The sequence below is a fragment of the Macaca thibetana genome, chromosome 18, assembly GCF_024542745.1.
Source record: "Macaca thibetana thibetana isolate TM-01 chromosome 18, ASM2454274v1, whole genome shotgun sequence".
Classification (NCBI taxonomy): domain Eukaryota; kingdom Metazoa; phylum Chordata; class Mammalia; order Primates; family Cercopithecidae; genus Macaca; species Macaca thibetana.
The window spans coordinates 9,782,042-9,797,576 of NC_065595.1; the positions used below are offsets into that span (position 1 = coordinate 9,782,042).

At 36.2% G+C, this 15,535-nt stretch overlaps 1 protein-coding gene across 6 annotated transcripts in view; it reads left to right on the top strand.

Moving 5' to 3' along the window:
* The window catches only part of RTTN (rotatin), a 195,437-nt gene that overhangs the window by 59,096 nt on the left and 120,806 nt on the right, over positions 1 to 15,535 (top strand). For all 6 annotated transcript variants that reach the window (XR_007721266.1, XM_050767810.1, XM_050767812.1 and 3 more), the window contains 6 exons: positions 1,437 to 1,608; positions 4,847 to 4,946; positions 7,039 to 7,127; positions 7,507 to 7,624; positions 12,256 to 12,352; positions 12,993 to 13,061. Coding sequence is in view for 5 of the 6 variants with exons in the window: in XM_050767810.1 (XP_050623767.1) it covers positions 1,437 to 1,608; positions 4,847 to 4,946; positions 7,039 to 7,127; positions 7,507 to 7,624; positions 12,256 to 12,352; positions 12,993 to 13,061 (645 nt within the window). In the remaining variant the exon portion in view is untranslated. The remainder of the gene's footprint in view (positions 1 to 1,436; positions 1,609 to 4,846; positions 4,947 to 7,038; positions 7,128 to 7,506; positions 7,625 to 12,255; positions 12,353 to 12,992; positions 13,062 to 15,535) is intronic.

The following is a 15,535-nucleotide window of genomic DNA, read 5'->3' on the forward strand; positions in this document are numbered from 1 at the left end:
CCACTGTTGACTGTAACATTGTTATGCAGTGCATGACTGTACTCAAAAGTATTAAAGAATTATATACATATATAGGAATAACTGAATTCTGGCATCCTGTGCTAAACCTAAAAAGATGCTAAATGTATATACCAGAGAACAAGATGCATAAATACATGCTTTACATACCTCATCTCTAGCCACATTTACTAGGGGTGATACCTGTCTCTCAACTGACAACCCCAGATGTGAATATAGATATCATTGACTTAGAATGTAAGGAACAAAGGAAAACTATTAGGTAGGTGTTTAGCCTTTCTAAGCTCTCTTGAGGTAACTCAGGAAATGGAGAGGGAGAAAGTTTGCCTGACTTACTAGTCCTCTGGAGATGATATCAGTTAACAATATTGCAGTAAATATCTACTTTGTGTTAGATTCAGGAAGTATTTATTGGGTGGCTTACTGTGTATCTATGAGCTGTGGAAAGGTAGCAGCACACCACACAGACATGGGCCCTGCCCTTTCAGCATTTAGCGTGTAACTGGGAATATAGCTCTTATTAGCAATTATTCTTTATTATTAGTTGTCATAAAGTGAGATAAAAGTTATGATGCAGGGGCTCAGGGTGGCAGGCCTACATCCAGAAGGCAGCCTGCTCTCGTCTGGAGTTGGAGGGCCACTCTAATGATGCATGTTTTAATTGTTGTCTTATAGGTAGTTCTTAAAACCTGGCAACTTGTATTATTGCTTAAAATTTGTCCAGTTTCTAGGTAGTTCAAGAACCTGTCAGAGGAGTGACGGATACATGGTTGTCTCAATATCTGCCGCCTCAGTGACCTTTGTCCACTCGGTGGTTTTTCTGTTTCTCTATTTCATTGTTCAGTGGCATACAGTATTTAAACTTTTCTTGAAAAGTCTCCCACTTCGCCACTCAGCTGAACTTATTCCTAATCCCTTCCAGATAAGGAAAAGGTGTTTGTATTTTCATTTTTGACAGGAATCTGTTTGACCCCTGATGTAAGAAGATTTTGATACATTGTAGTGTTATCACACTTCCGTTATGAGCGTCATTACTCTCCTGAGGGTTCATCTTAACGTTTGGACTCTGGTCGGCAGTCTGTGATACTTTTTATGGTTGAGAATAGATCACTAGATTTGAAGACAGGAGTTATAGATTTAATTCCCAGATGTACTTATTGAAGTTTACTCAATAAGTGAGTCTGTCTCATTTGTAGTTATTGATTATTTTTTGTTTCTGATGTTTATTTTATAACTTGAATAAATCATTATAGTTATATATGCAAGATTTTTTAGCAGTAAATTATTACTAGTAATGGCAGTATAATTGTGACTACTTATTGTACTTTGTTGATATATAATTACTTGTAATTATAAGCCCTTTTACGATAGACATTTGTGTATCACGAAAGTTCGACTTCAGTACTTTGTGTTCTTAGGGTCCGCTCACAAGCGTTAAAGCTTTTAGCGTTGCATCTTACCAGTGAAGAAGGGGCTGACACAAAGCGTCCTCTGATAGACGCCAGAGTTCTCTCCAGAGTTACGAATTTATTCATTGTGAAGAAACCTATTGAACTCAAACTGGATGACAGAAGAGAGCTGGTTATTAAGGTGACTATAAATTTTGAATTTATTACTGGGTGGTAATTTGATACATTTTTATATCTTGTATTTTATGTGACATTCTTCAGTTTGTGTATGTCTTGGGGAGGGAGAGAAGTGTGGGGGTTCAGGGCTGATTGGAAATTGTGTTCTGGCTGTATCTGGCTTCTGGATATGTTGATTCATTGCAGTGGTCCCAACCTTTTTGGCAGTAGGGACCAGTTTCACAGGACAATCTTTCCATGGATCGGGGCAGGAGTGTTGTTTTGGGATGATTCAAATGCATTATATTTATTGTGTACTTTATTTCTATTATTGTTACATTGTAATATACAATGAAATAATTGTATAGCTCACCATAATGTAGAATCAGTGGGAGCTCTGAACTTGTTTTCCTGCAACTAGACAGTCCCATGTGGGGGTGATGGGAGACAGTGACAGATCATCAGACGTTAGTTAGATTCTCGTAAGGAGCAGACAACCGAGATCCCTCACACACCTAGTTCACAATACGGTTTGCACTCCTATGAGAATCGAATGCTGCCACTGATCTGACAGGAGGTGGAGCTCAGGTGGGAAGGGGAACGATGGGCAGAGGCTGTAAATACATTTCCCTGTCTTTAGCTAGGACTGTACCTATAGCATGCTGGACTGATGCAGAATTCTATAAAGAAAGCTGTCCACTAGTCCACTGTTTTCATGGATTCATTCCTGTGTTTTGTACTTTCTCATTTCACTTCAAGTTTGCAATCTGTCTGTTTTATTTTAGACTAACTCGCCAAGGCCTGTAGTAGTATGGTAGAGCCACTTGTAATACAGTAGGTTTGCTTGTTTGTTTGCTTTTTAATGGAGAAACACATTATGTTCCTCTAAACTGAATGTTCAGGGCTGTATGACAGTGCTGGCGGGAGGATTGGAGAGTCTTCCACTGGCCACATACCAGGTCTGATTGGGACTTCCCTGAGTACCAAGCCATTGGTAGTCACTCCTGTGTCCTGATGTGTGGAGAAAGGCGGGGAGGGGCCTTTCTAACGCGTCTTCTGTGAATCCATGTTAGGACTGGAAGACAGCGGTGAGTGGGGAAAAGGAGCTTCATCTTTGTTACTTTCTTGTCCCTTTTTCCTGATGCTGGTTTTGCCACCTCAGACTCTGTTCTAGCATGAAGTGACAGTAAGGGACTTGTCTGGGGTAGCTTTGAAGGGGTGCTGGACAGCAAATCCCAGAGTGCTCTTCGCTCTGGGGTCTTCTAAGAGAAAGAATGGAGAGGTCCATGGGAATACCAGCTGGTGGCTTCTGGGAGCAACAGAGAAATCTTGAGTCACAGGTCTGGGTCGCTTTTCTCAGGTTAGCCTGGTACTACCTATAAAGATGTTAGGGAACATGGATGTTTTCTGTTACCTTTATAAGGTTGCTAATGGATTATTGGGTTATGAATAACTTCCTAGCAAAAATGTATGTTAAGAAGAGAGGGGCCGGGCACAGTGGCTTATGCCTGTAATCCCAGCACCATGGGAGGCTGAGATGGGTGGACCACTTGAGCCCAGCCTAGGTGATATGGTGAAACCCTGTCTCTACTAAAAATACAAAAAAATTAGCTGGGTTTGGTGGTCCATGCCTGTAGTCCCAGCAACTTGGGAGGCTGAGGTAGGAGAATCACTTGAGCCCAGGAAGTCGAGGCTGCAGTTAGCTCAGATTGCACCACTTCACTCCAGCCTGGGTGACCAGAGTGAGACCCTGTCTCCAAAAAAAAAAAAAAAAAAAAAAACTTGTTTAACATGATAACTGTTTATTTTACATCTTAAGTTCCTTCCTGACCTACTGCATCATTGTTGCAAATTTTATTTATTTATGTATTTAAACTTTTATTTCAGGTTCGGGGTACATGTGCAGTTTTGTTATATAGGTAAACTCGTGTCATGGGGTTTGTTGTACAGATTATTTCATCACCCTGGTACTAAGCCTAGTACCCAATAGTTATTTTTCAGATCCTCTCCCACCTCCTACCCGCCATCCTCAGGTAGGCCCCAGTCTCCGTTGTTCCCCTCTTTGTGTCCTTGTGTTTTCATTATTTAGTTCCCGCATATAAATGAGAACATGCAGTATTTGGTTTTATGTTCTTGTGTTTTTTTGCTAAGGATAGTGGCCTCCGGCTTCATCCATGTTCCCTCAAAAGACATGATCTCCTTCTTTTTTAAGGTTGCATAGTACTCTATGGTTTATATGTACCACATTTTCTTTATCCAATCTGCCATTGATGGGCATGTAGGTTAATTCTGTGTGTTTGCTGTTGTGAATAGTGCTGCAGTGAACATACACATGCATGCGTCTTTATGGTAGAATGATTTGTATTTCTTTGGGTATCCAACATCCATAAGGAACTTAAACAAAGTTACAAGAAAAAAGCAAACAATTCCATTGAAAAGTGGATAAAGGACAGAACAGACATTTTTCAGAAGAAGACATACCTGTGGCCAAAAGGCATATGGAAAAGAGCTCAATATCACTGATCATTAGAGAAATGCAAGTCAAAGCTGCTATGACGGACCATCTCACACCAGTCAGAATGGCTATTTTTTTTTTTTTTTTTTTTTTTTTTTTTTGTGAGACGGAGTTTCGCTCTTGTTGCCCAGGCTGGAGTGCAGTGGTGCGATCTTGGATCACTGCCACCTCCGCCTCCTGGGTTCAAACGATTCTCCTGTCTCAGCCTCCCGAGTAGCTGGGATTACAGGTGTGTACCACCATGCCCAGCTAATGTTTGTATTTTTAGTAGAGACGGAGTTTCACCGTGTTGGCCTTTTGTATTTTTAGTGGAGATGGGGTTTCACCATGTTAGCCAAGCTTGTCTCGAACTCCTGACCTCAGATGATCTGCCCACCTCAGCTTCCCAGAGTGCTGGGATTGTAGACATGAGTCATCGCGCCCGGCCAGAATGGCTATTATTAAAAGTAAAAAAATAGCAGATACTGGTGAGGTTATGGAGAAAAGGGAATACTTACACACTGTTGATGAGAGTGTAAATTAGTTCAACTATTGTGAAAAGCAGTGTGGCAATTCCTCGAAGATCTGAATACAGAACTAATTACTCAACCCAGCATTGTGTGAATTTACATGTAAATACATTGGTTATTTAAATAAGTTGATTTTTTGAGCTTTTGTTCATAGGGCACAAACTGTAAAATCTTATTGGAGAATTGGAAGCAGAAAAATGTAATTTTGGGTTTTTTTTTTTTTTTTTTTTGGTTTGTAGTCGGAGACTGTTGAAAAGGTGTATGAAATCTTCACCTCAGATGATGTTGATCTTGTTTTGAGAAAGTCAGCTGCCGAACAGTTAGCTGTGATTATGCAAGGTAATGCATCCTAAGGAAAATGATTGCTGTACTGCTGATAATAGAATTTTAGATTGCTGTGTGGTACTGGCAGGAGTTGGCAACTATGGTTTATGGGCCAGACCCAGCCTGTGGCCTTTTTTTTTTTTGACAGCCCTCAAGAATGGTTTTTGCATCTTTAGAGTTGTCAACCAAACCAAACCAAAACCAAAGAATGTGCAAGAGACCATATGTGTCTGTCTAACAAAACCTAACAACATGCTTACTACCTGGTTCTTTACAGAAAAAGTTTGCTAACCCCTTATTATTTGACCTTTAAAATGCCATTCGATAGAATTATCTTCTTTCTAAAATATTAGTATATTTCCAATAGTGAAGTGCATGTTCCTTCCTCAGTTTACTGAGTGCATGCATCGTATTTTTGATTTGTACCATCTTGCTTAGGGAATTTAATTAAATAATACTTTTGTGGTAGGTAAAATAAAAATAATACACTGTAGCTATGCCTTTTCTTTAAACGTTTTTTTTTTTTATTTTTTAAATTATACTTTAAGTTCTAGGGTACATGTGCACAATGTGCAGGTTTGATACATTGGTATACATGTGCCATGTTGGTTTGCTGCACTCATCAACTCATCATTTACATTAGGTTTTTCTCCTAATGCTATCCCTCCCCCAGCCCCCATCCCTGAGACAGGCCCGGGAGTGTGATGTTCCCCGCCCTGTGTCCAAGTGATTTCATTGTTCAATTCCCACCTATGAGTGAGAACACGTGGTGTTTGGTTTTCTGTCTTCGTGATAGTTTGCTGAGAATGATGGTTTCCAGCTTCATCCATGTGCCTGCAAAGGACACGAACTCATCCTTTTTTATGACTACATAGTATTCCACAGTGTATAAACGTTTATTTTTAAAAACAACTAGTGTAATACACTGTTAGCTTTGTTTGTAGTGTTGTTATTCCATAGGTTTTTCTTCTTTGGGTTAGTTTTGAATTTTTCCCCATATGTGATGTATGTACTTTAATATTTATGAGAAATGAAAACTTTGAGTTTACATAAAAAGATGCTTATGGTTAGCACTTCTTGTCTTGACATTAGTGGAAACTGGGATGAGAGAGTAATTTGAGAAAACATATTCCATGTATTTGTAGTTTTAACAACAATAACACAGACTACAGAAAATAAGACTAGAAAATGAGGAAAGCCCTGGTTAAAAAAAAAAAAAAAAAGAAAGACTCATTAAAGAGAATTCCTTCAATATTGTTAACGTTTCAAAAGTATGCCTTATAATTTTGGTATGCACTATATTGGGGGGCAAGTAACAGCTAAAGATCATTACAGTGATAGCTACCCCTTCAATATCCGTGTGTGTGTGTGTGTGTGTGTTTTTCCTAATGAGAATATAGGAGAAAATTTGTCTGCAAGTTGTTTAATAATTGTAATGAATATATAAGCAATTATAGTTTTGGGTTCTGGTAACATTTGTGTGTGTGGATGTGCATATCTATACATAAAATTTTTTCGTGTGTATACAAAAACTTTTTTATTACAAACATGATATGTGAATATATGCTTATTAAAAAGAAGCTCATGTTCTCCAGAAATATGTAGTGTATTATAATCTTGTTCCTTTTATACTTGCTATTAATAGTTTGAAGTTAGAGATTTTTTATTGATAGAAAAATGTTCATGTTGTAAGTCATATTTTTCACATGAGCTTGTGGAGAATTATAAACATTTGAAGGTGATAAATTTGGAAGAGTCAATGAAATAATATAAAGAAGAAAATTTGCCATGTATAAATATAAGCATTCATTTATGCACTTAAAATTCTCGTAGTTTTCAGAGTCTGAACTAGTTCCATAATTCTTTTTTTATAGTTTTGTTTTTTATGTTACAGAAGTAAGATATGCTTTTTACTTAAATGTTTTCAAATTGGACAAGTGTATATAAAGTAAAAAGTTAAAAGTTTTGTACTCCAATGTTAACCCCAGGTCTAAGTGTTTTTAATAGTTTGAAGGTTGTGTGGATATCAGTTCTGAGTATTTCAAAATATGTTTTTTAAACTACAAAAAAAGTTCTTTAACTTTTAGTAACTTTTTTTTATCTACAGATATTAAAATGCATGCTGTGGTGAAAAAGTTATGCTTAATTGACAAAATAATTGAGTATTTAAATGAATGTGTGAGTCAAGATGGCCAGGTAAGGCTAATGTGCATCTAGACATTGTTTTACAGGCTGTTTTTATTAATCAGATCTGAAATGGAACTGAGCAGAGTTTGGATGAGTACTTGGATTTTAAATCCTAAGTAACACCTCCTATCTCATTCATTTTTTTAAATTCTAAAAGTGGAGTCTCTATAAAGGAAAACTAATTTTAAAATTTGCATAAGATGGGCAAGCAGAAGTATATACAAAACTTACTTTCAGTGGAAAGTAATTCCTAGTATTTCTTTACGTTTCAGTTTCAGGTAATTTGATGAAAAAGCATAAAATTTAGAGTAAGATAATATTATGGTATGTTTGATCTCACCTGATAATTGGTGAAAATAAAATAGCTGTGTTTTTCCTCCTGGCCCAGGTTGTAGAATGTTTGGTACAACCATGCCTCACACTCTTGAGGAAGGTTTTATGTGGCGATCCAGTCATGCGTGTTTCCCTCTCACAACAGCCTTCTCTTTTGACCCTGTTATTCAGAGGTAAATAAAAGAAAATCTGCTAATAATTAGATTGTTCTTAAGTTTTAAGTGTTTCTTCTTTAATTGTAAGTCACATTTACTTTTTATTTTACTCTTAGAACATCAGCATTTATTACTGAACACACTACTAAAAACTAATCACAGTGGAAAATGTTTAATATTTCTGTGGAAATTGCTTTATAATCTTGTTACTGAGTGGAGCCTAGAGCTGAGAAAGGGTGAAACCTCTCATTGTTCTTTGTACCTTGATGTAGATATCATCTGGTGCTCAGACAGTAAACTATTACCTATAAACAGAGAAAGTTGCAGTTGCTGTTATTACTATCTTTTTTCCAATATCTCTTTCGTCTTTCTTGTTTTGCTTGTACCTTTGGATCTTGGTACATTTTGTCTGATTATTTCATTTGACAGGTGTTAAGGGTATAGACTCAACCTGTGTGGGCAGAAACTAGACCATCCTAAATGACTCTGAGCCTAAATTTATTACATTCTACAAAGTGTGGTTTTAAAAACCCATTTTAATTTGATTCTAATTTAGTAAGGTGTTAGATGAACACATTTCGTGTTGTTTTGTCCTGCCTGTCTTCTTTGTTTTTTTTTTCTCAATGGAGACTTTGGTAACATTTTGTACTATTTTCTTTCTTAGAGATTTAGGCCACTGCTTTTTAATATTCTACAGGAGTCATGTAGGCCGAGCATCTGAATGTGCTTCATCTTGTCTGTTATCAGGCATATAGGAGATAAGCGAGATTTATGTTCAAAATATGTTATTGCAATATAGTCCTTTTATTTTAGCATTTTTTCCTCCTGTTGGCTTCTGCTTGCCAAGTAAGATGCAGTTTATTGAAGTAGCAGCAGTAAAACCAGGTAAAGCTCTAAACGGATTCAGCGTGTTTAGGCTCATAACATTTTGAGTAGACTATAACGTTTTTATAGGATTGTTGTATAGACTGATCATCTGAAAGAGCAGCAGTTATAGATTTTTAGTTTTCTTTAATCCTGTTAATAATTGTCTTCTTATTAACTTCATTCATTTGAATGTAGTTCCTAGTTTACCTTTTCATTTATAATTTTCATTTAAATTATTCAAGCATGGAGCTTATTATGAACACCTACTGGATTCAAAAGCATGTTCCAAGGCAATAATCTATACCCTTTTCAGTATTTCAGTTTTTCTATTTCATTGCTGTTTGTGGAAATTACTTTCAATGAGTCTGAGAATGAATATAGTATCCCCCATTAATGGATTTAGTTTCAGGAAAAATTTTACTTATTTATTTATTTATTGAGACAGAGTTTCACTCTTGTTGCCCAGGCTGGAGTGTAGTGGCACGATCTTGGCTCACTGCAACCTCTGCCTCCCGGGTTCAAGCATTTCTCCTGCCTCAGCCTCCCGAGTAGCTGGGATTACAGGTGCTTGCCACCATACCTGGGTAATTTTTGAATTTTTAGTAGAGGCTAGGTTTCTCCATGTTGGCCAGGCTGGTTTCAAACTCTTGACCTCATGTGATCCACCTACCTTTGCCTCCCAAAGTGCTGGAGTTACAGGCATGAGCCACCATGCCTGGCCGAAAAATGGATTTTTAACCAGCTGCTTAACCAAGAAAACCCATTTCTCAGCAAACGTTTATTAAGTACATGCTTTGTGCTAGGTGCAGTGCTAGGCCCTTGGGTTATATTGCTGAGCATGGTAAATGACCCTCTTGGAGCTTACAGTAGAGTTGGAGACATTGACAAGTAAATATACAGTACACCACAATAATACTTATAGTTGGGGATTCCTGGTGTCAGAGGACGTGCTGGTCAGATTGGTTGGTGATAAGTATCAGAGATTGTTTCTAGGGAATGTGGCATCTAAGATGGAATTTCAGAAATGAGTAGGAGTTCAAGTAGGCAAGACTGACTTCTAGATAGAGGGAGCCATGGTTATGTGTATGAGAGACTGATGTGTTTGAGATGGAGCTGGCTGGATTTGGGGAATGTGGAGTGAAGGGGAAATGATGGAATGAGACAGGGAGGGCAGTTCGTGCAGGGCCTGGGAGGTCTTATTAAACAGCAGTGAGGAGCCGTTTAAGGTTGTTAAACAGGGGAGTGTGTGTTTTAGGAAGATTATTTCTGTAGCATGGATAGTGGATCAAAGGAGTAGAATAAATAACTTCTCAGATAACACTGCTTTGATTATAAACTTTATGTTATGACAGAATTCTATACTGTGTTTCAGGGTTAGAAATTAACTTAGAAATCATTTACTATACCATCTCAGTGTGAGGTCTAGAGAGATTTAGCAACTTGGCCAAGGTTATAACCAAAAAATGGTTATTGGCTTATTTACTTTGCTACTGAGAGAGAATCTAAACTTCCTTACCTTTGTTTGTTTTTGTTTTAAATAATCACAGACCTATACATACTCACTGTAAAAATTCAGGCAATATAGAACTATACAAATTCTAAAAGTTTACATTTTCTTCTCTTTCTCAATTTCCCCAAAGAAGACTGTTCTAGTTATGATTAGGAATGTATTATTCCGAATGATTTTTTCTACACACACATGTAGTTTTCATTATATATATTACAGTATTGTGTTGCTTCCTTTTTTCAACTGGAAATGTAACTTGAATATCCCTCCATGTTATTTTATGTGAGTATACATTCTTTAAAAAACCCTAAGAACAACTGCATTGGTGTTTCAGAATTTCAGTTTGCTGTGTTCCTGGGTATTTGTTTTAGATTTTTCACCATGACAGTAATCATGTTGTGTGATCATCTTTGTGCATTCTGTGTTGCAATTCCTACGTCAAAGAGATTTTATAAGATAATGGTTAAGTTCCTTTCCAAATCACTCTCACCAAAGGTGTTTAAAAATGCTTATTTTCATTACAACTTTGCTAACACTGAATATGTCTCATTAAAAGTTTTTAATCTTACAGGTAAAAATATATAATTGTTTTATTTTCTTAGTTTTAGTGAAGTTATCTTTTCATATATTTTATATTCAAATTTCATAATCTATGGATTACCTATTTTTGTGTTGTATTTAATTTCTTTTTAGTGACTTGTAGGGTGTTTTAATTATAAGATAGACACAATCCTTATGCTTGATTTTACGTGATTAACATTTTCTTTCAACTTTTCTATCCTTTAAATGTATTTATTATTATATTTTTAACCTTAAACTTAACTATTTTATGGAAATACATAGAGCTTTTCTGTTATGGCAGTTGGGCAATTTTTCATCATGCTCTTCAAGTAGGACTTTCTCTAGTTTCAGATTGAAAACACTTTTCCTGTGTTTCAAGTGTTGTTTAAAAAAATTAAATTTTAAATCAGGCAAAGGCATTGCTGTAATTTCTTATTTATTTGGAAATATTATGGTTCATTCTCTTTATCACTGATGTGAAATGTCTATTTTATTATAAGTTAATTTTTACATGTTCTCTGTTTCTTTTTTTTTTTTTTTTTTTTTTTTTTTTTTTTTGAGACAGAGTCTCGCTCTGTCGCCCAGGCTGGAGTGCAGTGGCCGGATCTCAGCTCACTGCAAGCTCCGCCTCCCGGGTTTACGCCATTCTCCTGCCTCAGCCTCCCCAGTAGCTGGGACTACAGGCGCCGCCACCTCGCCCGGCTAGTTTTTTTTTTTTTTTGTATTTTTAGTAGAGACGGGGTTTCACCATGTTAGCCAGGATGGTCTCGATCTCCTGACCTTGTGATCCGCCCGTCTTGGCCTCCCAAAGTGCTGGGATTACAGGCTTGAGCCACCGCGCCCGGCCATGTTCTCTGTTTCTTTACTTTTTTTTCCTATTTTTAATCATGTCAATTACATAAGGATGATTTTCTTTTCTAGCAGTTAGGAAAAATATCTTCTCTCAAAACTTATTTCTTATTGCTGCTTCCCTGAATTTGCTAACTGTGTATTATGTTGTTATTCCTGTGAGATAACATCATCCTTCTTTGTTTAGAATTTCATAGGTTTCAAGCATTGAGAAATTGTAGCATTGGGATCATTATAGAAGTGGGAACTTATACTTAATGATAAAGAATCGGACCAGGGCACTTAGCTAAGTAGTAAGTAGTAGAGCTAGTGTTAAGTCTATCCGTTCAGAGCCCTTCCCTTTTCCATCATCTTGTCATAATTAACAGGAACCAAAACAATGACACAGCCCAAGGATAACATATTAAAGTCAAATCCAAGTTCTATGATCACATGTTTGTAGTAAAGGGCAAAAGTTGTAAATTAAGATCTCTCGGTGAGGAAACTTTAGCTAACATTACATGACTCGGCATAACCTTCTAGAGGCTGTATCAGTTCATTTCTCTACCTAAAACTAGACAGTGTCTAGTGAGTGTATCTATAAGTGTCACTCCTGGACTGGTAGCGTCTGCGTCCTCTGAGAACGTATTAGAAATTCATATTCACAGGCTCCACCCTAAACCTATCCAATCAGAAACTGTTTTTACAAGCCCTCCAGGTGATTCTTGTACATCCACAGGTTTGAGATGAAAGCCTGTGTTTTAGTGTCACCTTATCTGGGTTAATGTTGCATTTCTTTTCTCTTCAAATTAAGATATTTTAAAATCGAAGTTTGTTCTTTCTAGACATACAAATATTTCATAAAGTTGTGCTTCTTTTTATTTAGTTTCCTTAATATTTCATGAAGATTGTACTGTCGTGACTGAAGTTGGAGCACTATTTTGTCTTCTATTATTTGATGAAGTATCAAGAATGGATATGTGGTGAGATAAAATAATTTATAAGTTTTTTACTCTTAACTGTTTGTCTCAGGTATCTGATGCAATCTTACAGCAATGCGTGGAAATTTCTGGTTTATGAAGCTTATGCTGTCCATGCTACACCCATATGTGGTATGAATTTTGATTTGAATAAACAGTATTCAAAAGCCTATTGGCTCAGAAAGTCTATCTCAAATTTTATTTTTAAACATTACTAAGTATGAAATTTAAAATTACTGCAGTAATTTTTGTCTTTAATACATTTTTAGTACGTACCTTCAACTATGTGTTTTTTTCTTAATATTTCATTATTTTTTAAAAAACTCGGAAGATGTTTAGGACAATAGTATATGATTAGCACTGATCTTGAGCAGGATCCGTGGGCGGAGACACACAAAGTCCACCTGCCATTACCACCAATGCACTGAGTCATTTGTTATGTGGAATTTTTTTTAAAAACATGATTTACTCTTCATAAGCACATCTAGGAAGTAGCAAACATGTTGTTACTATACTAAATGATAGACTCAATTGCAGCGCTTGCTTTCATTTGCAGTCAGTGAAGTGAGGTAAGTTGTATTTGTTAGACAAAACTTGGTCTACTCAGTTGCTTCTTTGTTTTTGTTTTTCTTTTACGAAACAGGTCTGTTAATCCTTCCAATAAACCTTCTTTGCCGTCAGTCTTCAGTTTGCCTGTTTCAGTTTTTAGAAGGTAAAGGATTTATTTCTCTGATTTTCTTGAAGGATGAAATGTTACAGAAAGGGAAATCAAAATCTACAATTTCTCACAATTTTCATTTAGCATTTAAGTCCCATAACTTGGGCTTTCATGGTTCCTTCATGATGGTGCTTTGAAGATTTCAGTAAGTATATCTCCCCACCACCAATTTTTTATTTTGGTATCGTTCAAATTTACAGGAAAGTTGAAAGAACTATACAGTGCATACCTGTATGTCGTTCAGCCTAGAGTTATCAATTATTTACATATGAGTCTCTTTGCTTTCTCTCTCCTAATATGTATTTTTATTTATATTTAGTTCTCCCTTACCCTCCAATTGGAAATAAGTTTCAGACATAAATTCACTCCCTTCCTATATATTCCAGCATGCACATCCTTAGGTTAAGGACATTATTCTATATAACTGCTACAATATGATCACATCTAGCAAGATTACAAATAATTCTGTAACATGATGTGGTTTCTCCAGTTATCTCCAAGTATCTTTTGTATATATTTTTTCATAATGCAATAACAAGTTAAGGTCCTACATTGTGCTTGGTTTTCATGTCTCCTTAGACTTTTTAAAAAAGTAAATTGTTTTTATTGACATATGTCATACATAAAGCATACAAGTCATAAGGGTACAGCCCTTGAATTTTTCCAAGTAAACGTACTTATTTATGTCACACAGAAATCTGACATAGAATATTACTAACAGACCAGAACCCCTTTTTGTGCTCTCTCATTACCTTCTACCACCCCAAAATGTAATCCTATTTTAATTTCTATTGCCATACATTATTTTTGCTGGTTTTTGAACTTTATAAATAGAGTGCATTATTATGTTGGCTTTTTGCTCAACTTGGAGAGATTTGTCCATATTGTTGCATGAAGCAATAGTTGGTTCATTTTCACTGCTATGTGGTATTCTGTCTAAGAATATACAACACTTTTATTTACCATTCTATTTGTAGACGTTTGATTTGTTTTCTGTTTTGGACTATTATGAATAAATGACTGCTAAGAACATTCTTGAACATGTGTCATTGTTGGAATATAGGATATTTATGTTTAGCTTTAGTAGATGCTATCAAACAGTATTACAAAGCGGTTGTGCTGATTTACATTCCCACCAGCAGTGGAAAAGTACTAGGTGCCCCACATCCTCACCAGCCTTTGGTATTTGCATTACCAGTCTTAATTGTGTGTAGATTTGGCTAAATAATAAAACTTACATGACTGCAGTAGTCGTGCTTAGAATGAGATCACATTTGTGGGTGCTGGGAGCTGTCTTGGCTTAGAAGCCTCATGTCCCAAATAGAAAATACATTCTCTAGTGAGCGTGCTGTAGGCATAGTTTCCAGGTTGCTTGTAAGAGCCACAGCACTCAAGATTGCTCAGAGCTGTGCCGTCCCATCATGCGTTTGTAGTTTATTCCTAGATGTCTCAGTCCAGATGTGGGGAGTCATTTTCATCATAAGCAAAGCAGCTTAGTAAATTCTTGACATTCCATATCTATCTGATTTTTACTGGGTAAAGGGAGAGAGTTAGCTCAAGATCACGTTTGTCCATAAAGAGGAGAAAGGGTTTTATTTTTCCTTTACTCACAGTAATGTTGTCATTTAAAAAAGTGTTGCCCATCTGATGGATGTATAGTGGTATCTCAAAGTGGTCCTGATGTATTATTCTTTGCTTTTTATTATTTTCTTCCTTCGATGTTCTTCAGACTTAATTTACTGTTCATTTTCTAACTTACTGGAAGATTGGCCATTGATGAGCCGCCCTTTCATTTAAAGCTATCAATGTTTCTAAGTATGGCTTTTGGTATATTCCACGAATTTGATATGCCATATTTTATTATTTAGTTCAAAATATTTTCTAAGTGTTTTGTGATTTTTTTTTCTTTGATCCAAGGGTTGTTTAGAGTTATTGGGGGTAACTAGTGAAGATTTAGTTTATTAGGTGTTCTAGTTATTTTATTACTAATATTTAGCTTAATATTGACATTAGAAAATATTTTCTATGATTCTAATTCTTTAGAGTTTGTTGAATTTTACTTCATGGCCCAGCATATGGTCAGCTTTTTAAAATGTTCCATGTGTAGTTGAAAATAATAATGTATATGTAGTAGTTGTTGGATATACTGTTCTGTAAGTATCAAAATATATCAGGTTTATTGATAGTGGTCAGATCTTCCCTGTGTCTACTTTACTGTATGTGTGTGAAGTTCTTTCAGGTAGCAGAGGGGCATGTTAAAATCTCCACTATGACATTGTCAGTTCTGGCTGACAGCGTGTTTTGAGGCCATGTAATTTAGTTTGTAAACATGCTGGTGGGTTGTCTCTATCATTATGAAATTATTTCTTTATCTCTAGCAGTGCTTCAGCATATAGAATTCACTTGATCCGTTATTACTGTAGCTTCACCAGCTTTTATTTGGTTAGTGGTTAGCATGATATGTGTTT